This window comes from Chionomys nivalis, chromosome 7, assembly GCF_950005125.1.
Source record: "Chionomys nivalis chromosome 7, mChiNiv1.1, whole genome shotgun sequence".
NCBI classification, from domain to species: Eukaryota; Metazoa; Chordata; class Mammalia; order Rodentia; family Cricetidae; genus Chionomys; species Chionomys nivalis.
In genome coordinates, this window is record NC_080092.1 from 6,292,872 (window position 1) to 6,319,815 (window position 26,944).

A 26,944-nucleotide genomic window follows, 5' to 3' on the forward strand; every position below is an offset into this window, starting at 1 on the left:
GTATTTCAAGTTGCTCCTCAGTGCCTGTCTTCCCATCCAGACATGGTTGGTGCCCCTACACGAGAACCAAGCATTCTGGTAAACTTAGCTCAGGCTTTCCTGAGGCTTCCTAAAAGTTGGTGACGTTGAGTCCTGGACAGGCAGCTTGTGTAGAGGGGACACTTTCTGAGCAGCCCTAGGGGCTCAGGTGCAGCCTCTGCTTCTTGTGATGCTGTCTACCTAACGTCCTGCTTTCCTGAAGTCCTTGGCCATCCCCACTAGGCAGGACTGAACTCCTGATAGATAAGAAACAGTTACTTACAGCTGTCTAGAACTACTAGTCCCTGGACAGCCACTCGCCACACTACAGGCCCTGCTCCTCCAGCAAGGCCACACGTGTGACTTTAATCACGATCATTTTACAGCCATGTGATGCCTGGAGCAGAGACCCTTTATTAGGTGGGAAGTCTGAATGCAGACTGGGGATCTGTGACAGGCACTGTAGGAACTGATAAAGCCTGGAGTCCCCACCTGAGGGCAGCTCGGGACCTGCAGGTAGATGACAGCCTCTGGGCCAGCTGGGAACTACAGCAGCCAGGACAGCTAGAGGAGCCGAAGAGCTTTCAGGACTCAAGGTGTTTAGTTCTCTGAGGACTGGAGAAGAAGCCATTAGACACCCAGAGTGAGAGTGACCAGATCAAGAAGTGAGGAACGATGCAGTCCCTTTAATGTGTTTCCCTGGGCAAGTGGTCACAGCACTGCCATAAAATCCAAGGAGGATGCCACAGGGTGGAGGTCCTGGCACTCTCCTGTGGGGGTGGACAGAGGTAAAGGGGTCAGCAGCAGGTGCCAGTGCGGGCAGTGGGAGCACACGGTGGCTGAAGGCAGGACAGGGCAGCAGGGGCTCCCAAGAAGGAGCCAGGCTGCAGAACCGTTTACTAGGCGCTGAAAAGCGGCCTGGGAAATTCTTGGAAGGCTCTCCCTGAGGTTCTGGAGGAGGCCTGGGCAGTCTCCAGGAAGAGGCTGAAGGAGTGCAGCTCCTGTGGCTGTGGCCTTGGGGCTGTTCCCTGGGTGACAGGAGAGCAGTCCTGCTGAAATGTAGCAGCCAGAGCCGGCAAGGCCAGTGGAGGTGCAAACTGTCATCAGCTGTCCCTTGGCCAGCTATCCGTCAGGCAGGTCAAGCTGTGGTCTATGGCTCATAGACAGGAAGCTGGCTTGAAAACAGAAACATCAGCCCTCTGGCAGAACACTGGCTTTAGTTCATGCCCCAGCCTCAGCGCAGACTGGGAATGCATTCTGAAGTCTTCAGTCCTCTCCCAGGTGGGCAGCTGTGGATCCTTGTATTCCCATCATCAGACCCTCTTTTTGATGGTCAGATGAAACTGACAACTGTCAGGTCTCCATGAAACCGTGGCTGGTGTGCTGGTGCATGTAGTCTGCATTTGTAAGGCAGAGGCCAAACACCCTGAATTCTAGGTCGGGCTGGTCTACACTGCAGGTTCTGAGGCAGCCAGGGCTACATAGTGAGACCATGTCTCAAAATAGAGCCCTTCCAAACCCACCACCACCAGAAAACCCCAAACTTCTATCTTCAGTTCCACAAAGGGTAAGGGGCCAGGCCTCCGAGCTTCCTGGGTACAGATTCCAGGCATGAGCCACCACACCCTGCCACAGCCATTTCTGATTGCGTTCTTTCCACTCCCTTGGGGCTGCTGGTGCTAGATGGAGGTGGAGACGCGGCCTACTGGCATGCCCAGTGAGATGACCACTAGTCCCTGTGACTGGACCATGAGAACAGCCTGGCTGCAGGCTAGGGACATGTGCACGTGAGGAGGACTCCAGCTCTGGCCCTAAGTGCCTCTGACCCTGAGCGACCTTTCAGTCTTGATGGCCAGGACCCCATTCCTCTGGAGTTAAGGGAAGAGCTCCTCACAGATCCTGCGTGTGTCCTCGGGTGCTGTCACTGTGTAGCCCACAGTTCTGGGGTCTGTGAAGATCTCATGATCATTGCCACCCTGCAAAGACACAAGAGAAGAGTAGGCTACAGTTTGTTCTGGTCCCGGGCTGCTGCAACCTTGATGCTCCTAGCTTAGGGAGGTTTCTTCAGTTCATTTTCCCTTCATTTCTAAGAAAGGAATGACATTTTAGTCACACTGAACAAGGAGCTTAACCTTCTCACGAACCGAGATCGAGCTCAGAACGGGTAATTATGCTCGTGAAGAGCACCAGACACCTTTGCGAGGATCTGGCAAAGGCTATATTTTTAGTGAGAAAGAACAGCAAATGACAATCTCACAGCTATCAATTTGTCTTTGTGCCAGATTTCTCCCGAAAGTCACAAGGAGTGTTGGTAGGGCAGGTAGCCTAGAGTGGGGTTGCTCACACCCTGCAAAATGAACATGGCTGGTCAGTCTGTTCATAGCCACTGGTCACATACGGTGACTGAGCATTTGAAGTGTGGCCAGTAAGAGGGAAACTGAGTTGCGTTTATTCGATTTGTGTGGTGTATGTATCCATGTTCCTATGTGTACACATGCATATGTAGGGCAGACGTTGACTGGCTATCTTTCTCAGTTGCTCTGTCTCATTTATTGAGACAGGTCTTTCACTGAACCTGGACTTCACTGATGAGTGCTAGGATCCACCTGCCTCTGCCTCTCCAGTGCTGGGATTATAAGCACACACCACTATACCTGGCTTTTTACACAGGTGCCTAGTATCTGAAAAGTCTCTCACTTGGTGGCAAGCGTGACCATGAGCCACCTCCCCAGCTCTGAGTTTAATTATCATCACCATCATCACCATTTCAGGAAGTCAGACTACATAGCTACATCACCATCACCATTTCAGGAAGTCAGACTACATAGCTTCATCACCATTTCAGGAAGTCAGACTACATAGCTACATCACCGTCATCAATCACCATTTTAAGCAAGTTAGGCTACATAGCCCAAGCTGGCTTCAAATTTAAGATTCCTGCTTTAGTTTCCTTTGGCTAGAATTACTGACTCAAGCTACCATCACGGATTTAATGAAATTTAAATGGCCCTCAGTGACTACTTGAGAAAAGACAGGAAGACAGAAGACAGGGTGGCAGGGTGGGGCTACAGAGTAGGCAGCAGTCTGAGGGAGCCCAGTGGTAGGCAGAGATGGAGGGAGGGGTTGGCACAGGGATTCTAGAAGCCACCAACATGATGGGACTATAAGGACAGGATCTCTCTGCAGAGCGGACCACAGGCATTTGGAAGCTGCTTTTGGTACAATGCATTTACTCCAAACTGCAGTGGCTAAAAGCAGGGTGAAGCCTTCACATCCTGTCTCAGCACTAGCTGTATGAGTGTCAGGCACCAATCCCATCTCACACGTTTCAAAACTGGAGGCAATAGAGTCGCTGTCCTAAACTGTAATCACCCAGGATTCCTGGAACAGCAAACTCTCCTAGTAGAACCCCACCCCCGAGAGGGGCTGTGCCTGGGGCACTCCTCCTGAGGGCCAGTTTATTCCCACCCGGAGAATTAAAACAGGCTGGATCACACCTTCCTCTCCGTGCAGACCTCCTCCTCTCCCCAGTCTGCCCTTGAAGCCTAAGTGTCAGTCCCTGGGGGTGGACTTGTGGTTACAGAGCCTGGGCTTCTGTCACAGAACTGGTCATGAATGGCTGGGGTGCGGTGGGGCAGAGAGAGCAATTAAGTGGTTCCTGACAAAAGCCACTACCTTAGAAGAAAAAAGCCAGAAGCAAAAGGCTTAGACTGGACCCATGACAGCTGCTACACCCACCACTGACCCACACAGCAGTCTCCATGGTTCTGCTTTGTTGGGCCAGGGAGCGGTACCTGTGACTGTGGACAGGAGCTGCTTGAGGAACTTGCTTTATAATGCCAGGTATGGAAAATCAAAACTGGGCCACCCCTAATTCCAGCACTTGGGAGGCAGAGGCAAGCAGATCTTCATGAATTGGAGGCCAGCCTGGTCTACAGTGAGACCTTGTCTCAAAAACAAAGCCCAGGCTGTACAGAGCATGGAACAGTGGGTCTGGGAACTGCAGGGTACACAGGCTGGACATGCATGTTCCTCATTTTGCTAAAACAAGCTCAGCCACCCCAAGCTCCCAGAACAAAACTATTCCCAAAGAAGAGAAGGAAGCTGTGCCTGGGAATGGGCCATCCTATCCCCAAGGCATCTGGAAATTAGCTTGTTACTATTTAAATTCTTAAAAGGCCCAAAGTCTGAGGATGGAAAGGGAGCGCGGGATTAATGAGCACTGGTTACCCTCCAGTGCTGTCCAGTACAATGCCAGTACTGTCCACAGCCTATGGACCCCTTTTCACAGGAGGATCCAGAGCTGCTGCATGGCCAGTGTGTACCCGCTGTGCAGACAGCCACCACAGCACAGACTGATTCTCTGTACACTTTAGCCTACACTCTCACTGCACTGACTCCAGGATAAATTTTACTATGGCTTTTAGGTGAGGCAGACACAGAGGTGAAATGGACGACTATTCTCAAACAGAGGAGGTCAGGGAATCTGACAACAAAACACGCCTGCCCACAGGCGGTGGCGGCAATGCACGCCTTTAATCCAAGCACTCAGGAGGCAGAGGTGGGTGGATCTCTGTGAGTTTGAGTTCAGCCTGGTTTACAAAGTGAATTCCAGGGCTTGCTGCAGACAGGGCCCAGGCTAGAGTCCTGAGGTTTTGAATGTACACCTAAGGTAAGCCCCAGTTCTCCCAATCTAGAACTTGTATGTGGGGTCAACATGGGCTGGGCTGCAGGCCCTGGAATGAAGGTCAGGTCTGTGGATGGCTTGAAACTTTGACCACTGTTCCATTTCTCTAGCCAGTGGAGCAGGAGACAGCTATGAGCCGGCCTTGGCATGACCATATATCCAGGAAACACTGATTCTGTGACCCCCAAGAAGTCAACTGAATACCAGAGATCAAAGCCTGTGCCTCTCTGAACAGAAGAACCAAAGCCCAGACAGTGGTGAGGGGATGTTTCCACCATGAAGAACCAGTCTCAAGGCGAGTAGCCCATGCACTCTGGCATTCAGGAAGGCAGGCAGACAGGCAGGGACTCAGGAAAGCCCTGAGCTAGTTTGAGGACCTCTAACCTGGTTAAAAACCCTGTTAGTTCAGGAAGCAGACGAAGGAGAGCGTGGGCTTACCCAGGTTCCCTTGGTAAAGGACTCCTGAAAGAACTGGGTGGAGAGAACACATTGTAAGCTATCCCTGGCCCTCGAGGGCAGGACTCAGTCCAGGATGGCAGGGGCCAAGCTCTCACCCAAAGCATGGTTGAGGACAGCAGAGTGTGACTTCTGAATGCACACACTGTCTAGGAAGGTGCCGGTGGCCAGGTAACCCTCTCTAGGGTTTTCTAACAAGCCTACCTCTCAATCTGTCACAGCTAACCTTTCTGCAACACTCTTAGAAAGCTAGAGGCTGAGCTGGGCTGTGAGCAGGCTCTGTAAAAAAGATGCACTCCTTGGGGCTGGAGATGGTGTAGCAGTTAAGAAAACTGCTACTCTTCCCAGGGATCTAGGTTTGACTCCTAGCACCCACATGGTGGCTCATGGCTGCCTGTAAAACCAGTTTCAGGGGACCTGACACCCTTTTCTGACTTCCACAGGCAACAGGCATGCAAGTGTACAGATTCAACATGTAGGCAAAACATTGATTAAAAAAAAAAAAAAAAAAAAAAAAGAGTAATCCCAGACTACTTAAATTAGTCAAGCCCTGAGAGCTCCCAAGGCCTTGTTTCAGCCTCACATGGTTCCTTTAGAAGGGGAACTCTTGCCCATTGGGGTTGTCAGAGACACAGGTTTGTTGAGTCTCACTGCTGTGGCAAGTGGTGGGGTCATTTCCGGTCTGGATGATTTACCATCACCCCTTGACCACCCTGAGCTGGTTTTCAAGGCAGACGTGCTCCTCAGAGTGTGGGAGGGTGAAATGCTGCACCACTGAATGGGAGGCCCTTTGCAGGCTACCGCAGGGAGGAACGGTGTAGGGGCTGGGTACAGGGAGCAAGTTCACTGAATGTGCAGCTCAGGCTGGATCCTGCAGGTACTTGAAGACCAGATCCTCTGCTTTCTCCATAATCAGACTAGTACTGAGCCAGTTCTGTCATCTGGGAGACTTGGAGGAAAATATCGAAAAGGATCACATCTTGGAGGCAAACCTCCCATTCCCTTGTACACCCCCCCCCAACCAGTGACTGCTTTAACTTTTGACTTTCAGACCCCTTTATGCTCTTATGAGCTGACATGGAGAGAGATGACTTTTCCATCATTAGTAAAAACCACAGCACAATATTCTACTGTTCTGCTCTTTGCTAACACAACACTCCACAGACGGATGCATGGGGGGGGGGGGGGGCTGACTGCACTAATGAATAGGCAGCACCTTAAGAACCAGTCCAGCCCCCAGCCCCACATCCTGGCGTGCTCCAAGGACTCACAGCTAGGCTACTCAGGACAGGAACACACAGGCAAACGCAAGGGAGGCTAATGTTCCTTACTCACAAGAATGTTTGCAAATGCCTTCAACCAGCATGCTGCCCACAAGAAACCTTTGAGATGTAGCCCTCCGGCCTGAGCAGCTGAGTGCCCATTTGTTTCCCCTGGGGAGCCACTGAAATCAGGGGTGTGACGTTATTTCGGCTGGGTCAGCTGGCCTTTGGGGCTGAGGGACATTTAGGGAAAGCAGAACCTTATTTTTCACTCTGTTCTCACAGAGGCCACCCCTGTGTCCCAGCAGACCCTGACGGCAGAGGCTGTGCTGCTGCAGTAGGGAAGCTATGAGGCAATCCTGTCCCTTTGGGCAGGAAATGGCTTTTCATTGACAAAGCTCAGCTGAAAACCAGCAAAACCACGGAAGAAATGCTTGCTGGGTTTGTGTGTGGGATGAGGAATTTGAGACAGGATCCCATTATGTAGCTCCAGGGTGACCTCAAACATGTAATCCTCCTGCCTCTGCCACTCAAGTGTCAGGATTATAGGAATATACCACCATACCTGGTTCGATTTAAAACAATAAATGAAAGAATGTACATGAAGTCATGGCAGTGCAAGAGTTAAGCGGGGCTGCGAGCCCCGGCTACACGGTGCTCTGCTCTACTCAGCAGTCACAGCAAGGCTCTGGACAGCACCGCCTCCCACAACACAGGGCTGGGGTCGGGTCATTTCCAGAGAAGTCTTTTGTGGTAACACTTTGGAGAATGGCTGTGCTGTGCTATTTTAACCTCAGGCCAAGGCTGCTTTGCTTCAGACCTGGCTGACTTGGAGCAATGGTCACGGTGGCCTTGGACTAGGACTATTACCTGGTCAGAGCTCTGCTCTGTGAAAAACTCCACACGTTTAAGCAGGCACAGACATTTATCTGGAGGCTAATCCCCAGCAACTCATAAGGTCCAATTCAGATAACCAGCTGCCCAAAGAAACAAACCCACACAGCTGTCCTACCTGATAAGTCCTAAACTACCAGGGCACTGTGACACGCCGCACCGTCTCCCACTTAGAAGGCCTCTGCAGTCTCCCTGCCGTCTTGCCTGCTGTGGCTACACTGTCACCTGCCTAATAAACTCCACTTCTACCCTCTCTGGTGAATGGACTCATGGCTATGTATCACTGGCCTAGCATGCTGTCCTGCCACAGCACGTAGTAGTGGGCGTTAACAGATCTCTTTCCCTTCTGTAAGCAATGGGAGCCAGGATGCTGGAGGTGCAGCTCGGTAGAGTGCTTGCCTGACACACACAGAATCCTGAGTGTGACTGCTAGCAGTGCATAAACTGGGTGTGCTGGTACAAGTCTGGAGCATTGGGAGTTGGAAGCAGGAGGATCAGGAGTTCAAGGTCATCTTTGGCAACATAGGGAGTCTGAGGCCAGCTTGGGCTGGATATCTGTTTCAGAAACAATGAAATAAAAAGCAAATTAACAAACAAAAACAAATGGCACCAACCTAGGCCCAATGACACAGGCCTGTAACCCAGCTTCTTTGGAGGTTAAGGCGGGATGATTAGTCATGAAAGGCCAACTTGGACTTTAAAGTGAGTTTAAGGCTAAAATGGCAACTTAATAAATCCCTACCTCAAAATAAGAATAAATGGGCTGGGCAAGTAGCTTAGTGGTAGAGTTCTTACCTAGCATGTATGAGGCCCTGGGTTCAATTCACAATACTGAAAAGGGATGAGTGGATACCAAGTCAGACAAAAGAAGCTTCCAGATATTCTTTAGATCCACAGCATAATTTCATTAGCTTAATTTTTAAGAAGCCTTTAAGCCAGGTGGTGGTGGCACACACCTTTCGTCCCAGCATTCGGGAGGCAGAGGCAGTGAATCTGTGAGTTCAAGGCCAGCCTTGTCTACAAGAGCTAGTTCCAGGACAGTTTCACAGAGAAACTCTGTCTCGAGGAAAACAACAACAACAACAACAACAAAAAGACTGCAAGTCTGATGTGACTCTTTCAAGGTCTACATTCAAAGTGTTATGTATCCCATGACACTGACAAAGGGATTTGATCATAAACCATCATTAAGAAGGGTAAGGACAGATTCAACGCAATGCCCATCAAAATCCTTCAAAGACCTCGAAAGAACGGTACTCAACTTCATATGGAAAAGCAAAAAAACCAGGATAGCCAAAACAATCCTGTACAATAAAAGAACTTCTGGAGACATCACAATCCCTGACTTCAAACTCTACTGCAGAGCTATAGTACTGAAAACAGTCTGGTATTGGCATAAGAACAGACAGGAGGACCAATAGAACTAAACAGAAGACCTATATATCAATCCACATATCTTCGAACACCTGATCTTTGACAAGGAAGCAAAAGATATCAAATGGAAAAAAGAAAGCATATTTAACAGGTGGTGCTGGCATAACTGGATATCAACATGTAGAAGAATGAAAATAGACCCATATCTATCACCATGCACAAAACTCAAGTCCAAATGGATCTAAGACCTCAACATAAAGCCAGCCACACTGAACCTTATAGAAGAGAAAGTGGGAAGTACACTTGCATGCATTGGCACAGGGAACCACTTCCTAAATATAACCCCAGCAGTACAGACACTGAGAGAAACAATTAATAAATGGGACCTCCTGAAACTGAAAACCTTCTGTAAAGCAAAGGACATGGTCACCAAGACAAAACGACAGCCTATAGAATGGGAAAAGACCTTCACTCACCCCACAGAGACACAGGTCTGATCTCCAAAATATACAAAGAACTCAAGAAATTGGACACCAAAAGATCACATAATCCAATAAAAAAAAAAATGGAGTACAGACCTAACCAGAGAACTCTCAACAGAGGAATCTAAAATGGCTGAAAGACACTTAAGGAAATGTTCAACATCCTTAGTCATCAGAGAAATGCAAATCAAAACAACTCTGAGATTCCATCTTACACCTGTAAGAATGGCCAAGATCAAAAACACTGATGACAACTTATGCTGGAGAGGTTGTGGGGAAAAGGGAACACTTCTGCATTGCTGGTGGGAATGCAAGCTGGTACAGCCCCTTTAGATGTCAGTGTGGCAATTTCTCAGAAAATTAGGAAACAACCTTCCTCAAGACCCAGTAATACCACTTTTGGGTATATATCCAAAGGATGCTCAATCGTGCCACAAGGACATGTGCTCAACTATATTTATAGCAGCTTTGTTTGTCATAGCCAGAACCTGGAAACAACCTAAATGCTCCTCAACCAAAGAATGGATAAGGAAAATGTGGTACATTTACACAATGAAGTACTATACAGCAGAAAAAAATAACGACAGCTTGAATTTTCCAAGAAAATGGATGGAGCTAGGAAACATTATTTTGAGTGAGGTAACTCAGACTCAGAAAGACAATTATCACACGTACTCACTCATAGGTGTTTTTTTTTGTTTTGTTTTTGTTTTTTGGATTTTGAGACAGGGTTTCTCCATAGCTTTTGGTTCCTGTCCTGGAACTAGCTCTTGTAGACCAGGCTGGCCTCGAACTCACAGAGATCCACCTGCCTCTGCCTCCCGAGTGCTGGGATTAAAGGCGTGCGCCACCACCGCCCAGCTTCTTAGGTGGTTTTTAAACATAAAGCAAAGAAAGCCAGCCTACAAACCACAATCCCAGAGAATTTAGACAACAATGTAGACACTAAGAGAGACTTACATAGATCTAATCTTCATGGGAAGCAGAAAGTAGAAAAAGACAAGATCTCCTGAGTAAATTGGGAGCATGGGGACCTTGGGGGAGGGGTGAAGGGGGGAGGAGAGAGGCAGGAAGGGGAGCAGAGAAAAACGTAGAGCTCAATAAATACCAATTTAAAAAAAGGGTAAGGAACCAAAATAAAACAAATTAAAAAAAATAAAACCCAAATGGGCATGGTGGCACACACCTTTAATCCCAGCACTCGGGAGGCAGAGGGAGGAGGATCTCTGAGTTTGAGGTCAGCCTGGTCTACATATTGAGTTCCAGGACAGCTAGGAACCCTGTCCCGAAAAACCAAAACAGCCAGAAATGGTGGTTCACACCTGTAATCCCAAGCACTAGAAGCTGAGGCAGGAGGATTACCATGAGTTAGAAACCAGCTTTCACCACCAAGAGACAAAAATACGGAAATATAAACTCAAGGCTAGCTTCTGCACTGCTTCCTCTTGAGGATGTGGCATCAGATTCCCCCACTGGAGACAGTCCATGGTACTAGAATGCTCTCTCATCTCAAGAGCAGGCTTCTTCCCAGGACTGGATCTGAATTCTTTTGGATCTATACTCATCAGTGTGATTACTGGATCATATGAGGTTCTATTTTTAGCTTTTCTTCTCTTATTTATTTAACAGCTATTCATATTGACTGTATCATCTACTGTTCTGAGGTAAAGGGGCACTGATTTCTACCTTCTTTTGTGTGTCTGTTAGTAATGGCCAGTCTAGTGGGAGGAATGTGGCTCTAACTGTGGCCTGAACTTTCATTCTTATGATCTATGATTACAGGTATCAACTTCCACATGCTCAGGAGTCCACTATGTGTCTTCCTTGGTGCAATCAGCCTTCACATATGTTAAATCTGTTTTTTAAAAATTATTTTCTATGTATGGGTGTTTTGCCTGCATGTATGTCTGTGTACCAGAGTGTGCCTGGTACACAGCGGCCAGACAGAACAGGGCATTAGATCCTCATGCAACTGAAGTTATATATGAATTGCGGGCCACCATGTGGTGCTGGGTTTTGAACCTGTGTCTTTGGAAGAGCAGCCAGTGTTCCTTCCACTGAGTCATGTCTTCTGCCCCTTAAATCAGGTTCTTACTTTGCTGCTGAACTGCAGGAGTCTCTGATGTATTTTGGATGGACAGACATGGTTTATGAGTGTTTTCTCACACTTCACAGGCCGCCTTTTTTGAGAGAAGAGTCTCTCTGTATCTCTGGCTGGCCTGGAACTCACTGTGTAGACCAGCTTTGCCCTGAGCAAACAGATCCACCTGCTGCTGCTTCCCAAGTGCTAAGATTGAAAGTATGCACCACCACCCCCAGCCACAAGCTGCCTTTTCCTCTTGAGGTTTTTTTGCTGTGCAGCGGCAGTATTTGTCTGGTCCCAGGCCTGCTTGTTCACACGGCTTCCTGTGCTGGTGCTTTCGGGTTAGCCCAAGACAAGTATCCAGAGGCTGCTTCCTGTCTTTTTTTTCTAGGAGATCTGCATTGTCAGGTTCACAGATAAACAACCAAACACAGTGAAGCCACAGTCCCCGTTCACAGAGGCGGTACTTGCTGCCAATGGAAGGATAAACAGCATACTCACACAGTGCAAGATCATCCACCCTTAACAAAGGAAATCTGCTTGCCTCTGCCTCCCCTGTGCTGGGACTAGAGGCGTGCACCACCACTGCCTGGCAGCAAAGGAAATTCTTATTGCTGTTTGTAAGGACGGACCTGGAGGATGTCACCAGGGACCCTGCTGGAGGTAGACCTCTGACAGGGCCGGTCTTGACAGAGCAGCCATCAAAGGGACCAGCGCTCCATAGCTACAGCATTTATGATACCTTACTGGCTTCAGAATGTAATGCTTAAGCCAGAATCTCTACAGCAGAAGACATGGGCAGTGCAGGGTGGGAAGCAGAAGGGCATAGTAAGAGACCCAAGCCCAATCATAGGCAGTGAGCAGCTGGTACTGAGGCTCCTCTTAGGCCTTGGATGGTGGTAGCAGAAACTCGTCCAAGGAGAGCCTCACAATTATGCCAAATGTCTCTGAGGAAATGGCTTCATTGTGCCCCTCTCTGGCACTGGCTCTTCTTGTGTGACACCCTAGGAGGTCCTCCCTCCAATGATCCCTGACCAATTGAGGATCAGACTCAGGTATTTGCACATCTCTCATGTTTATGAGAAGACCCTATCATGCAATCTACAGTGAACATGGTAGCAATCGTAAAGCAGGACAATAAAGCCACAATGGTGAAGGCATTGTTTGCTTGTTTTGTTTTTTTCATACAGGGTCTTGTGGCTGGCCTTGAACTCAGAGATCTGCCTGCCTCTGGGGTGTTAGCATTGAAATGCAGAGGTTCGACAACAGGTGATCTGACAGCAGCCTTAAGTGGGAAGTACTTAATTCAAGAGGCAGACTGAAAATGACCTACAGTCTTTGCTTCCACGGGGTCAGGGCCTCAGAGCTCTAAGGGAAGGGAGGCTAGAAGGTCCAGCAGGTAGAGTGTGAGACAGCAAAACAGCCTATTGGAACTTTCCCTCTCAGAGTCCAAACTGCACAGGAGACTTTCCTACTTACCGGCATAGTCTTGTCTCCAAAGAAATAAATGGTCTTGTAACCATCATGTTCTAGGTGTCTCAGGCAATACCGCTTGTCCCACCCATCAGGAAAGACGTCAAAGCTGATTTGGCCCCCTGCAGGATGGGAAGGGGACACACCAAGAAGATGAGGCTAAGGAGGGCTTAGGAGGGTTGGGAATGGGGCTCAACAGTTAGAGGGCTTGCCTAGCAGGCCTGGGCTGAGTACAACCCCAACACAGCCTAGATGAGAGGAGGGAGGGTAACACCTTTTGGAAGATAATGCAGCTTGCTTTTCTATCTATCTATCTACTTATATTTTGATATATTTATTCACCACTTAATGCTACTTATGGACAAGTTCTTTGCTGTTTTTCCCAGAATTATTTCATCTGGGTCTAAGCGATCACTTCTCTTAGTGCTTCTTCAGGGAAGAGACTTACAAGTTTAAATAAGGCAGGCTTAAGTAAAAACCTAATAAGGGCTTCCCTTATGCAATGGAACTATCTGGCATTTTAATATACCCTGAGTCAGGCATGCAAGTGCATACATGCCATCCCCACATTCAGGAACCTGAGACAGGAGGCTTATGGTGAGTTCAAGGTCAGTCTGGGCTTCCTGTGAATTCCAGGCAAGTCTGGACTACAGAGGAAAAACCTAGTTAAGCCAAACCACCATCAGTGGAAAATCTAAATGCAGGCTGTATGAGCTCATCCTGGAGGCAATAGGCTCATTATATGAAAGATAACTTACAGGTAGGTACCCCCTAAAATCATCCATCGTGCCATCCATCTGTCCGTCCACCCATCCATCCACGTGTATGGATGTTTTACCTGCATGTATGTCTGAGGAAACCCTGGTGTCAGAAACCCTGGAACTGGAGTTACAGATGACTGTGAGCTGTCATACTGATGCTGCAAATTGAACACATGTCTTCTTGAAGAGCAGTCACTACTCTTAGCTGCTGAGCTAGTTCTCCAGCTGCTATGTGGGTACTTTTCAAGCAGCAAAAAAAAAAAAAAAAAAAAAAAAAAAAAAAAAAAAAAAACCCACCAAAGGGGGGGGAAAACAAACTACAAAACATTTTCAAAGTTATTAGAAAGGCATTCAGTTAACAGTTCAGGAATTATTAAAAAATCTTCCTGATTGTGTATGACACGTGGTTCCTTTGCAAGGCCACGTGCTGGCAGAGCTAGAGGGCTTTAAGTCCAGACTGATAGTGTGGCCAGGAGAAGTGGACATGTTTGAAGCATTTAACAGGTAAAGATACACTAGACAGACAGCTCAGTGGTTAAAAGTGACTGCTATCAAGACCTGAATTCAGTCCCTTGGGGTCCACGTGGTAGGAGAGAACCAACTCTTCACAGCTGCCCTGGGACCTGCACACATGTGTTGTCACCCCCAACAAACTGAAAATGTAATAATAAAACATAACAGGTATCTGCTACCAAGTGATGACAGAAGTCAGGTTAAGTCTCTGTACTAGAGACACCACTGGCTCAATGACAGTCAGCACAGGCTTTGTGAGCCTGAACAACTCTCTGTTGCTTTCTGAGCCTGATTCTTGCTCTGTAAAAGCCACCCACTAATTTCTGTGGTTCCTTAATAGTGACACACAACAGGATTTCAAGACATCTTAGTCTGCTTCATCTGAGAGGCTCACTGTCCAACACTCCTGGAGTTCAGCAAGACTTCTCTTCCATACAGAGGTGTGAAACTTTTACTGTTCACACAGCAAGATACAGCTCTTCTGTGTAAAAGAGAAGAGCAGGCAGAAAGAAGTCCTGCTGGGTGCAGAGGTAGAACCAGACCCAACAGCATGGAACCACTTCCTGGCTTGGGGGTATCCTGCTGTGGCTGCTTGTCTGCCGTCTACAGTCTGCCTGTGTTAACTGGTAGAAGAGTAGAAAATAAAGTCTTCACCAGGATTAGCATGTTGCTTGCTGGGCGGTGGTGGCCGCACGCCTTTAATCCCAGCACTGGGGAGGCTGAAGCAGGTGGAGCTCTGTGAGTCTGAGGCCAGTCTGATCTACAAAGTGAGTTCAGGACAGCCAGGGCTATATAGAGAAACCCTGTCTGTAGCTCCAGTTCCAGGGCATCCACATCCTCTTCTAGCCTCCTTGAACAGTGGACATGCCCATGGTACTCACACATACATGCAGGCAAAACATTCAAACATAAATAAAATCTTGAGAGAGAGTAATAAGTAAAAGTTTACAGTTTGCAGAGGAAGACTGGAAGCTCTTCCTAACCCCCCCCTCATCACCTTTGATTGTGAACAGGGCACAATCAAAATAAAGTCCACCTAATACAAAAAGAGGGAGGGGGCTACAAAAGATCAGCATACACTGCTAGCTGGATGCTTTTGGGGTTCCTCAGCTCATCAGCCACTGCCATTCTTGGGGGATGCTTTGCCTTTTCTTAGTGGCCTGTCTATTTCTACTACATTGAATTTGAGAGCATGACTTTCTCTCCATCTCTTCTCCTGGTGGCTATTGGGATTTTGACCTACCCTACACTATTTTTCTCTTAAACTAATAAAATTACCCTCATGGTTCCTTCTGAGTCTGTTTCTAAGTTCTTTTTTTTTTTTTATCGAGACTAAGAGCCCTACAAGGGAACCTCAGTTTCCCCAGTAGCAACCTCCCCCCCAGCACAGCTCTGCGGCAGCCCAGCACACGCTCTAGCACACAGGGACCAGAGCCTGGGGATGCACCGTACCTATGGAGAATGTGAGGCCTTTCCCTGCAAATTCCTTCCTCAGGTCCTCTACGAATTTCTGTCGTATATTTTCTTTCTGAGAGATACAAAAAGACACCAATTGTCCATTACATCACAGTGCAGAATCATTTTAAATACTGCCCACAGGCTACACGGTTGGGCTTTTCTTCTCAGACCTGGCCGTTGTCCAAGTGTGTCCAAGAACTTACTTTATCAAGTTCGTAGAACTCAATTCGTTCTTCTTGGCTGCAGCTTCTCCCAACAGGAGACACGTTCAACATGCCATTTCGGAATTCAATGAAAGTTCCCCTGGGCAGGAACAGCATCAAAATACAAAATACCTTATTTATACTCGGGCAACATTACTTTCTAGAAGCAGGAGTATGTGACCCAGGTTTCTCATGGATTGAACACCTTGGAAGCTTTGAGTCACATAGCATGACAGACTCAAAATGTGGCTAACTCAGATTGACATGGATGGAGACTTAGCATGGAAAAGGAATGGAATCATCTTCGCAGATTTTTATGTGCGTGTGCATGTGAATGTGTGAAAGCACTAGAAGCCAGAGGTCTCCAGTGGCGTCTTCACTGACTGCCCTCCACCTTATCACCTCTCAGAGTCTGGAGCTCCCCGGTTCAGCCCAGTGTCTGCTCAGCGAGCCCCAGGGACTGGAAGCATGCTCTACCAGGGGCTAGGGAGCAAACTTGGGCACTCAGGCTCGAGCAGAAAGATTTACTGGCTATCCTACTTTCCCAGCCTTATTTCTTTTTTGAGCAAAGCAAATGGAGATGTAGTAAGGAAACAAAATCAACAACTCCCAAGAGGGGGAAGGACCCCAAGGGAGGAATAGTCCACACCCCTTGTTGAGACAGGGTCTTATGTAGCCCAAGCTGTCCTTGAACACGCCATGTTGCAGATGATACATGGGATTACAGGCTTGAGGCACCATGTCTCACTAGTCATAGTATTTCACACTGACTATTTAATAAAGTGATGTTTGGACATACGGGGTTAAGCAGGGTGTGCTATTAAAACAATTATCATGTGGCTCACTGTTTCTACCGCAACTGATCAGGACGTCTCCTGTGCTAAAGGCTGGGAAAGGACCCCAGCATAAGGGCACTTGCTCCTTCTGCAGTCTCACATCTGTTTCTGAGGCATCTGTGTTGTTAGTGAGCTCTTGAGGAGAGTGATGTCATTAAGGGCAGACCCAGACAGGTTCTAAGACTATGGTTCACAGAGGCAGACTGCTTATTCAGGCTTGATGTGACCACAGAAAATGAAACATGCCAATGGTTTCAGTTATTCCAGGGAAGATAGCTAGAAACTTTTAAAAATGTTTTTAGTTTTAGACTCAGAATACATATTTAAATTTCTGTTTTTAGAGACAGCATTTCTTTGTGTAACAGTGCCCTGGATGTCCTGGAACTTGCTTTGTAGACCAGGCTGGCCTTGAACTCACAGAAATGCCTGGCTCTGCCTCCAGAATGCTGGGTTTAAAGGCTAACATTTTTACAAATTTATTTTGTGAGGGGCAGGTCAGAGAGGCATGTGTGGGAGTCAGGTCTTTTCTCTCTGCCATGTGGGTCCAGGCATGGGTGTCCTGCTCCATCACTCTGCTTCAGTCCTCTGAGACAGTCTCTTCACGAGCCAGGCCAGATGGTGGACCAGCAAGTCCCAGCGGTCCTGTCTGTCCTCTACAGTGCTCAGATATGCACCTGTACACGTGACCATGGCTGACTTCTGTGAGGTCTGGGGATTTGAACATGGCTCTTCATTTTTGCACAGCAAGCACTCTTCCTCAGTGAGTCTAGAACCCTCTAACCCCATAATTTGATTTTCTTTAAGCTATGCAGGCCAAACACATTTGGTTTTGTCTATCTACCCTGGAGGCCTCCTTAGACTTACAGATTGTAGGCTTCTGATGCCTTTTAAAATTGTGTGTGTGTGTGTTGTGTGCATGTGTGCACACTAGTGTTTGACATGGCTTATCTTCTAAGACAGTCTTTCCTTGGAGCCAGACCTCATTGCCAGACCAGACTCCCAGGAGACTTTGTCTCCACCCCTCACGGCTAGAGTTTCAGACGACATGACAATACTCAGTTTTTATGTGGGTACTAGGAATCTGAACATTGGCCCTCATGCTGCTGTGACAGGTACTTTAGCTATAGCAAACTCCCAAGACCCTTTTGTTCTTTTTAAAGATTTATTTATTATGTATAAAGTATTCTGCCTACATGTATGCTTGCACACCAGAAGAGGGCACCAGATCTCATTACAGATGGTTGTGAGCCCCCACGTGTTGCTGAGAATTGAACTCAGGACCTATGGAAGAGCAGCCAGTGCTATTTTTTTTTCTTTTTAAAATTTATTTAACTTTGTTTTATGTTCATTTCTGTGAAGGTGTTAGATCACCTGGAACTGGAGTTACAGACAGTTGTGAGCTGTTATGTGGGTGCTGGGAAATTGAACCCGGGTCTTCTGGAAGAGCAGTCAGTGTTTTTAACCCCTGAACCATCTCTCCAGCTCCCAAGACCCTTTTTTGAGATAAGGTCTTACTCTGTAGCCCAAGTGTAAACAAGGAACTCACTATGGAGTCTAAAACGCACAGCAATTTTCCTGCCTCAGCTTCCTACATACTGGCTGACAGCTGACTCATCACACCTGCCCCACCCCATTTTGTTCAAAACAGGGTCTGTATAGCCCTGGCTGTCCTGAAACTTCTCTGTAGACTGGGCTGGCCTCCAACTCAGAGATCCACCTGCCTCTGCCCTCGAGTGCTGGGATGAAAGGAGTGAGTGCACCACTGTACTTGCCCCCCCACTTTAATAGTCTAGCTATAACTTCCAAGATGGCCCTAAACTTGTGATCCTCCTGCCTCAGCCCCTCTAGCACTGAGATTATAGGCAGATGCCACCATATCAGGCTCTGTGCTCTTTACATGCTATTTCACAGGATTCTCTCCTGACAGCCCAGAGCCAGCACAGGTTTCAGTGTCTGGTCTGTACAGCACTCCATCACATGGGTGGGCACCTTTTTTACAATCATCTTCATGTGGTTGGCTATATAAACTATTTCCAAGTAGTTGTACTAAGTGCTGGGTTCTGGTCGTAAGCATGAACCCACCTAAAGAGTCCATGGCTCAGCTGGGCAGTGGTGACGCATGCCTTTAACCCCAGCACTCGGGAAGCAGAGGCAGGTGGATCTCGTGAGTTCCAGGTCAGCCTGGTCTACAAGAGCGAGTTCCAGGACAGGCTCCAAAGCTACAGAGAAACCTGTCTTGAAAAATAAAGAGTCCACTACTCCATATCTTAGAAGAGCCTCCTTTGTTAAGATTGAACCTACCTTTTCTTAGGGAGTTTAATTTTTGCAATGTAGCTCAGACAGTAGTTGATCAGGTCTTGGATCACTGCCTCCCCCAGATGACCTTGAATACTCTAGGTAAACAAAGCATGAGTTATTTGATATAATAGGAAGTACTTTCAAAATGGCTTCATGGCAAACCCAGATCTTCTGACAATACTGCCAGAAGCCACAGGCTGACTCAGCCGGGACAGTGACATACCCTGCTGTCCTTTCCCCTCTTTCTCATTTCTGGTGGTGGAAACACCAGGCAAAGCACAGACCCCTCGGTCAGAAGCACCTTTTCCTTCATTACTCAAGGATTTGTGTTCATTCTCTTTCACACTTTCCAGATGGGCCAGAGAGCTTCCTGCAATTGCTCTAAGTATTAAGTACAGCTTCTCTTCCACAGCCCCTGGCTGAATGATGTGCTCTAGCTTTGGCTACTGTAATAGAAACACTGAACTCAAGCAGCTTTAAAAGGCCATTATAAAGATGTAGTCACTATCTGGAACAAGCAACAGCTGTGTGGGGCAAAATTCAAACTTAACAAAGAATACAGTGTGAAGATTCCCTCCCTCCCACCGAGCTTCAGCACGTGCCCGGAGGCATTCAATCATTATCACATGTAATGTGTTGTTCTATGCCCCCTTTTCTTTATTGTTTTTATAAATTTTGAGACACTGTCTCATGAAGCTGCCCAGGTTGATCTTGAACTCACTTTGTAGCTCAGGCAGCCCCTGAACTTTTGAACTTCCTGCCCCAGCCGTGCTGATTTACACAACATGTTAGTAGTCATACAGAACAGGCTGTATACTTAAAAACTTACCTGTTTACACAAAAGCGTCCCATCTTTGTATGCTACCAGGCCATTCTCTGGAAACACATAATCGTATTTCTCAACCACTACAACCAAAACAAGATAAAACTGAGGATGCACTGAATAGAAAGAAACTTGCCTTTCTCTTTCTTCCTCAAGTCTTCCTGCAAGGGCCCCGCTAAGCACCTGCAGGCTGTGCCAACCTTCTCATCAAGAGGTTGAACTTCGACAGCAGCTTAAGTCTAGGCGATCACAGACCCTGCCTCCAGCCTGCCAGTGTGCAAAGTAAGATGCTGGTCCCTGCCGCCTCCCAACGTTGTCATGAACCAGCAGGAAACAAGGGACAAAGAGGATGGCCACCCTCAGCTCTCAGGCTTCCCAGATCAGGTTTGACAGGCTCAATTTAAAAATAAAAATTATTTTGTGTGTATGTATGCACTTGGGCATGACAACATGGTGTGCGTGTATAGGTCAGAAGACAACTTGTGGGGTTGTTTCTCAACTTCTCTGTGGGTTCAGTACTAAACCTGAGTTAACAAGTACCTTTACAATTTCCCCAACCTCAAAATAATGTTTTTATAAAAATAAAAATTTTAAAAAGCTGTTTTAAAAAGATGATTCTTATACTCATTTAGACTTGAAGACTAATACAAACCCACAAAAGGTCTGCCTGCCTCTGCTTCCCAAGTGCTGGAACTAAAGGCATGTGTTACTGTGCCCACCTGTTTGTTTTTGAGACAGGACCTCATGTAGCCCAGGCTGGCCTTGAACTCATATAGTCCAGCATGACCTCCAGCTCACAGCAAGTCTCCTGAGTGCAAAGACTACGGGTATGTCCACTACACCTGCTGATGCTGATGCAAGGTGAGCTCTTAGCTGCCTTCTAGTATAAGTGTTTTGACTCTCGCTTGTTACATCTCTCAAACACCTAGCTCTGGTACTGTGATAGAAAACCTCTCAGAGTACGCTGTAAGTACATTCTGGAGGTAGGGATGGTGATCAACCCCTGTGATGGGATTCTTCTGGGCTACATATGACTCATTAAGTTACTGATAGCATTTCTAAAGAGAGTACCTCCAAGGAAGATGAAGTAAACGTGTCCTACAGACTGCAGAACTGACTCTTCCAGTATTTGATATGACCCACAGACTTGTACTTTCAGATAGACATGCCGAATTCCCAACCATAGGAACTTGATGCCCAAGACACACTGGGCAATGTTTGCAGACAGCCTGGGTTATCAAATTGTGTGTGGGTGCCTGTGTGCATGCACTCTACTGCCTACTAGTGCTCAGAGATGGTACTAGGCATACTACAATGAATTAAACTGCCCAATATGTCCTTAGTACTAACATAACCCTAGGACAACAGTATGCTTTTGTCTATTTTAAACTCATGTTGGTTTGAAAGAAAGAAAGGAAGGAAGGAAGGAGGGAAGGAAGGAGGGAGGGAAGGCGAGCGAGCAAACTGGGCAATGGGAATTCCAGCACTTGGGAAGAGGAAGGAGGTGAATCTCTGTGAGTTCGAGGCCAGCCTGGTCTACAGAGAGAGTTCCAGGACAGCCAGGACTACACAGAAAAACCCTATCTCAATAAACAAACAAACAAAAAAATCATTTGATATATATTAGTATTTTGCCTGCATGGACACACATGCACCTTATGGGACTGGAATTACAGACAGTTGTGACCTGCCATTGGGCCTGGGAACTGAACCTGAGTCCTCCATAAAAGTAGCAAGTGCTCTTAACTGCTGCTAAGCCATCTCTCCAGCCCCACCTGACTGCAAACTCAGGACTCCCCTGTCTCAGCCTCCCAAGTGCTTGGTTCATAGGAGAGCATAACACACTACAACAGAGAGAGAACTATTTGTTCATGATCTCTCTACTCACTGCTTCTCAGAGGTTGGCTACCCCAGAAACCCTGGGAAAAGAGACAAGTAAGACATTGCCTGGAAGACAACGAAGACTGAGTTTACAACAGAGTGCTCATCAGCAGGGCTGGGCACCACAATTTTGGTGGGATACTTGCTAAAATATATGTCCAGGTTTTAGAGACCTGCTGTTCCACCATCACCAGGAAAGAAGCCAAGAGACTCTCCAGCTAGGTGTGGTGATTGATGCCTTCACTCCAGCACTCAGGAGGTGGAGACAGGAGGACAAGGTGAGTCTGATTCCAGGCTGGGCTACAGAGTGAGACCCTATCACAAAGGCTCTCTATCTTCCCAGTCCTGTGCTGGAGACCCTGGTGATGTGGGGAGCCTAGTGACTCTCATGATGAGGGAACCCTGGAACACACTCCATCAGGGCTACAGGGACAAGGTACTGAGACGAGAGGTATACAAATTTGAGTGGACAGCATAGGCAGGAGGTGGGGCCTGGTCTGCAGTGAGAGCAGTGAGGACATGAAATACTAGAGGGAGAAAAGGTTCCACAAGTGAGACCTTCAAGGTGAGTCTAACTGGAAACCTGAGTCAAGGGTTCTATTAAAGATCACAGAACTTACTGACTTTTATAGGGTTAAAGCAAAGGCCAAATAAGGGTAGAGAAAATGTTTTCCCAGAGAAGGTAGAAAGTGTGCTACATGAGTGATGGTGGCTTTGGACTGCAGGGGACACTGGGCAGCAGGTCTAAGTACCATCAGAAGTTAATCTTGCTAGAGTGGAATTAGCACTTACCATCACTTCCCAGTTGCTCTTGCACTTTCTCAAAATCTGACCCACCTACCACTCCAATTTTGGTCTTCTGCCTCAATTTTTGTAGAAAGCCATCCATTTCTTTTGTAATTTTCTACATGTCAGGAAGGAAAACAGGACGATTCTGAGTGATAATAATCAGATGAACTGCAAACTAATTTAGCTCTGATTTTTACACAAGCCCAGTGCTGTTACTAGGTCTGTAGAAAAACTTAATATTTAGTTTTATCTATTCCAACTTGTCACACACACACACACACACAGTTGGCAATAACTTGCTTTTTCCATTTTATGTTGTGGTCATCTTTTAATAGACATAGATCTAGCTTATTCCTTTTTGTCTGTTTTGTTCAAATGTATCTCTGTACTGCATGCATATAGTGCCTGAGGAGGGCAGAGATCACCTAGAACCAGAGTTGTAGATGGTTGTGAGTCACTACATGGATGCTGGGCCCTTTGGAAGAGTCGTCAGTACTCTTAATCATGGCACCATCCCTTCAGTCCAAGCTTCTGTTGTTTAAAGGTTTTTTATACTACATGCATATGATTTAATACGTCAGAAGTATAGTGTCACAAGTCTGTGATACCAACACTTGGGAAATGGAGGCAGGAGGATCAGGAGTTCAAGGTCAGCTTTGGCTACACAGCTGGATTTACTAAGACTGTCTTTTAACAGAAACAAACTACAAAGAGGTGAGGTAGCATGATGATCATGGTCTAGAAAGTTACTAAGCAAGAGGAAATACAAAATTATTATGATGAAATGTTAGCTGCTTTTAACCGAAGTGACAGGGATATGGGTTCTCTGTTCACTATTTCTGTCAATGATCTCTGTGTGAGTTTTCAGGATGCCAAATCTGGAAAATGATGGAGACCTATGTCCTTTTTTCTTTTTTTGAAAGCTTTTCTCAAGTCCTACTGTTTAGGGATGGAATGACATGTGGAAGAAAACACCCAGGAAGACAAACTTCTACACAAACAGGGAAATGTGCAGACGTCTGGAGTCCATGCTAACTAGATTGAACCCAGGCAGGTCATATCATGCCACAAGAACTGCAATAAAAGATAACTTGTTCTTCCTCTTCCAGACCACACTGTGATTAGTGACGTCTAAGAATACACAAGGATGAAAGCAGGAAAGGCTGATGATAAACAGATCTGTGCTAAAATATTTTAATCACAGTACCCAGCATATAGGAACGCTCTCTTTCAAATTAGTTTTGTTTTATTGCTACAATTGCTTATGATCATTGCAAGCATATTGTTCCAAATGCGTGAAAGGGAATACACTCTGGATCACCTGGCTTCTCTGCTATTTTATACTTCATGCTTATCTAGCCCCATTTACCCGGGAAACAGAAGCACTTTCTCAATATCTAGTACCTGGAGTGGCTCCACCCTAGCACAGTGAAAGGAAATGACAAACTGGACAGCTAACAGTGCCCGAGACCCAGGGACTTTCACCATCACAGCTGCTATGAGAAGCTGAGGCAGTCAGGACTTCACTGGTTTCAGTTTCCTTACGTTTGAATGGTAGTAGCTAATGGGGCGGTGGCGCACACCTTTAATCCCAATACTTGGAGGCAGAGGCAGGTGGATCTCTGAGTCAAGGCCTGCCTGGTCTACAGAGCGAGTTCCAGGACAGGCATGGCTACACAGAGAAACCCTGTCTCGGGGGAAGGGGTGGTAGTAATAATTGTCCCGCCCAGGAGGAAAGGTGGTGGAAGACTGCAGGTTCAACACCGTACAAAGGCTTAGGAATGGAGACTCCTGACCACTACGGCTCCTGGACCAGACTGAACAACGGTTTGTCTCTATAATTTTATTTTTATTATGTATGTACATGCATGTATATGTGCCACAATGTACAAGGGGAGGTTAGAAGATAACTTGTAGGTGTTAGTTCTCTCCTTCCACCATGTGGGTTCCAGAAATTGAACTCAGTCAGGTCCCAAGGCTTAGGGGTAAATGAATTTACCCACTGAGCCATCTCAGTGGCCTCTGTAATAAATTAGAACATAGCTACTCAAGTTTACATATGGTCTGTGGCTGCTACAGGCCTTATGTTTTTTTTTTTTCGGTAGGAAACGTCTCGTTGACAGCTCAGCGCTTAAATACACACACACACACACACACACACACACACATATATAAAAAACACTCTGCCCCTCCCCCATGAACGGGTCCAGGCAGCTCTTTCCTGCAGGGGCAGAGGAGAGGGACATGGACACTGCCCATTTTCTTGAAGGCAGCACCCTTCTTTCCCTCCAGTTCAATGTGGGAGTTCAGGCGGCAAGCCCCTCTGGGAAGGAAAGGCTCCCCTGAACCTTGGTGCAGGCTGCAGGTGTGGAGACAGGCCATATGTTTTACAGAGAAAAAAGTACTTAATATTTAGCCCTTTACAAAATATGAATTCTGCTTCCTGTTCTAGACTACTATTGGCTTTTGTTGTTTTGAGACAAGTTCCCCAGGTTTGCCTCAAACTCATTATTTAGCCCAGGCTGGCTCTGAACCATCAAATTCTCCTGCAGAGATTAAAACCCTATGCCACCTGTCCACCTTTCTATTGACTTAACTCATAAATGTGTATTGAGCAATGAAGCTGAGCTAGAAAGGACTCTGGAGAACGTGTGGTTTAATGCCATCCCTAGATAGATCAAACCGTGGCTCAGAAAGGTAGAATGAGGTAGAAAGGGGTTGGATGGTGGTTTATCTAAAATTAAGGATGTATTTAAAAACTTTATGAAAACCTATTATTTTGTAAAGCATATGTGTATACACAATATCGTTTCAGAAGACAAGAGTTACAATACAGGCTTTTGCCATTGCTCTTGGTTGTCTACCCTAACTAGATGTTAAGTCCCATATTGCTGAAGGCACAGCACACTTTGGTTACAAGACAGAGAAATCAGGCTGGAACTGACACAGGCTTTGGCAGTGCTGGAAGGTGCTATGCAAACCACCGAGGAGAGAGAAGTCATGAATGGTATTTCCCAGTCACGCTACAGCACTGACGTGCTAAGCAATGCATGGTCACCTGTGCAGTGGTGGCATGACTGTTACACAGGTGACCAGATCACTTTCTGACTGGGTGTGAGACCTGCCCCACAGGAGGGAATTAATGCCCGTGACAGTAAACTTAGTCAAAAGCCCATGACTTAGGAGCTCATCGGCCCTACGAGAGGACCTACTACTGTTGTTTTGCTAAATGGAGATCTTGTTAAACTGCCTTCTAAATATTTATGTTTACACCCATAGGTTAATGCTGCTCTCAACCTTGGTAAGCAAAGTTTCTTTTTGCAGTGGGCATTAAAGCAGACTTATATCTGGTCAAAGTGATAAGAGTAAGTGCCCTAAATGGGACATCTTATCAATCCTGCCAAGGCTCAGGGAGTTGAAAGAATGTAAGACCCAGAGGATGAGGCGTCCTGAGAAACGCTGTCTCCTGGATGTTTTACGGCCATTGTCCTCAAGAATTCCCAGCTTCCGTGGTTACCTGCACAAGATCAAGTCAGCTAACTTTTCAGCACGGATGGTGGCTGCAGGGTATCTTGCCTGAGCCTACGTAGATAACTACACGGGTGCGTGCGTATGTGTGTGTAACACTAAGTGAAAACTTCATGGGCTATTAAAATAATAATAAAAAAAAACATGGAAATGGAAGAGGGATTTGGGGCAGGTGTCCTCAATAGGGAACACAGAGAGGTTGGGGGTGAATCTGACCGAGATACACTGTACATATGTAATTGCCAATATATCTAAGGTTACACACACTTAACAAGGGCTTCTGGAACACACCCTATGAAATCTGAAAGAGGTGGAGTAGACGTGGCGACATTTAAGCTATCTGTGCCCAGCCTCAAGTCTGAATTACTCCTGCTCAATCACCACGTTGTGCAAAGAAGGTTGATCACAACAACCAGATCTGCGAGCGGGAAGGAAGTTCCACTGGACCTTGTATGCTCTCTAGCAGACAGCCTGGGACCCATCACTGCAGGGGCTGCTGGGAGCGGCTCACCTTTGAGGCTTGATTTGGGCTCGGCACTGTCACGAATTTCTGTCATCCTCACCAACACCCCATGCAACAGGCAATACACCCGTTTAAAGTGGCTTCAAGGGCTCCGAGAAAGTGCTTTGCTCAAGGTCAGAGAGCTGAAAGCCTGACTTTGATACACTAGACAACACAGCCAAAGGTGACACAGCAGGTCGAGGGCCTAAGCTGGTCACCAGTTCCCAGGCCCCCAAAGAAATTCAGACCCGAAGTTTCCGACTCTGAACGCTTCCTGCTGGAAGAGTTTTTTTGGCCCCCTCTTCCTCCGCACCCCGCTCAGGACCCGAGTCTCCGGGTTCCCGGGCGGTCGTCACCGCGGTCTGGGCGCTGCACGGGCTCCGCTCCACGGCCGCGAGCCTCCCGGGCGCCGCCTACCTGCCGCGGGGCAGTCAGGGTCCCATCCACGTCGAAGAGGCAGAGAGCGGCCATGGCTTCAGTCAGAAGACTCGTTGGCACCCGGAACTGCACCCGGAACTTCCGGGTCCACGCCGAGGCCAGTAGCCCAAGGCACGACGGGAATAGGAGAATTCCCTAAATGACTCACACCTGATACAGGATTTGAACTACAATCCCCAAGAACA

At 47.1% G+C, this 26,944-nt stretch overlaps 1 protein-coding gene across 1 annotated transcript; it reads right to left on the minus strand.

Moving 5' to 3' along the window:
- Window positions 1-420: 420 nt before the first annotated feature.
- Window positions 421-26,817, minus strand: Pmm2 (phosphomannomutase 2). Its single transcript, XM_057775688.1, has 8 exons — window positions 26,739-26,817; window positions 22,295-22,406; window positions 19,628-19,704; window positions 18,802-18,893; window positions 15,665-15,764; window positions 15,456-15,531; window positions 12,736-12,851; window positions 421-1,994 (listed from the first exon to the last, which is right to left on the minus strand). The coding sequence occupies exons 1-8, from the start codon at window positions 26,790-26,792 to the stop codon at window positions 1,893-1,895; spliced, it is 729 nt and encodes a 242-aa protein (XP_057631671.1). The 5' UTR covers window positions 26,793-26,817; the 3' UTR covers window positions 421-1,892.
- Between the last annotated feature and the right edge of the window lie 127 nt (window positions 26,818-26,944).

What these genes read in the sequence shown, in the direction of transcription:
- Pmm2 (XM_057775688.1), bottom strand. Translation starts at nt 26,792, where the DNA reads ATGGCCGCTCTCTGCCTCTTCGACGTGGATGGGACCCTGACTGCCCCG. An exon ending in GGACGCTTTTGTGTAAACAG is followed by an intron (nt 18,894 to 19,627) that starts GTAAGTTTTTAA and finishes TTGTTTACCTAG; the next exon opens with AGTATTCAAGGTCATCTGGG. An exon ending in TTGGAGACAAGACTATGCCG is followed by an intron (nt 1,995 to 12,735) that starts GTAAGTAGGAAA and finishes GTGTCTTTGCAG; the next exon opens with GGTGGCAATGATCATGAGAT.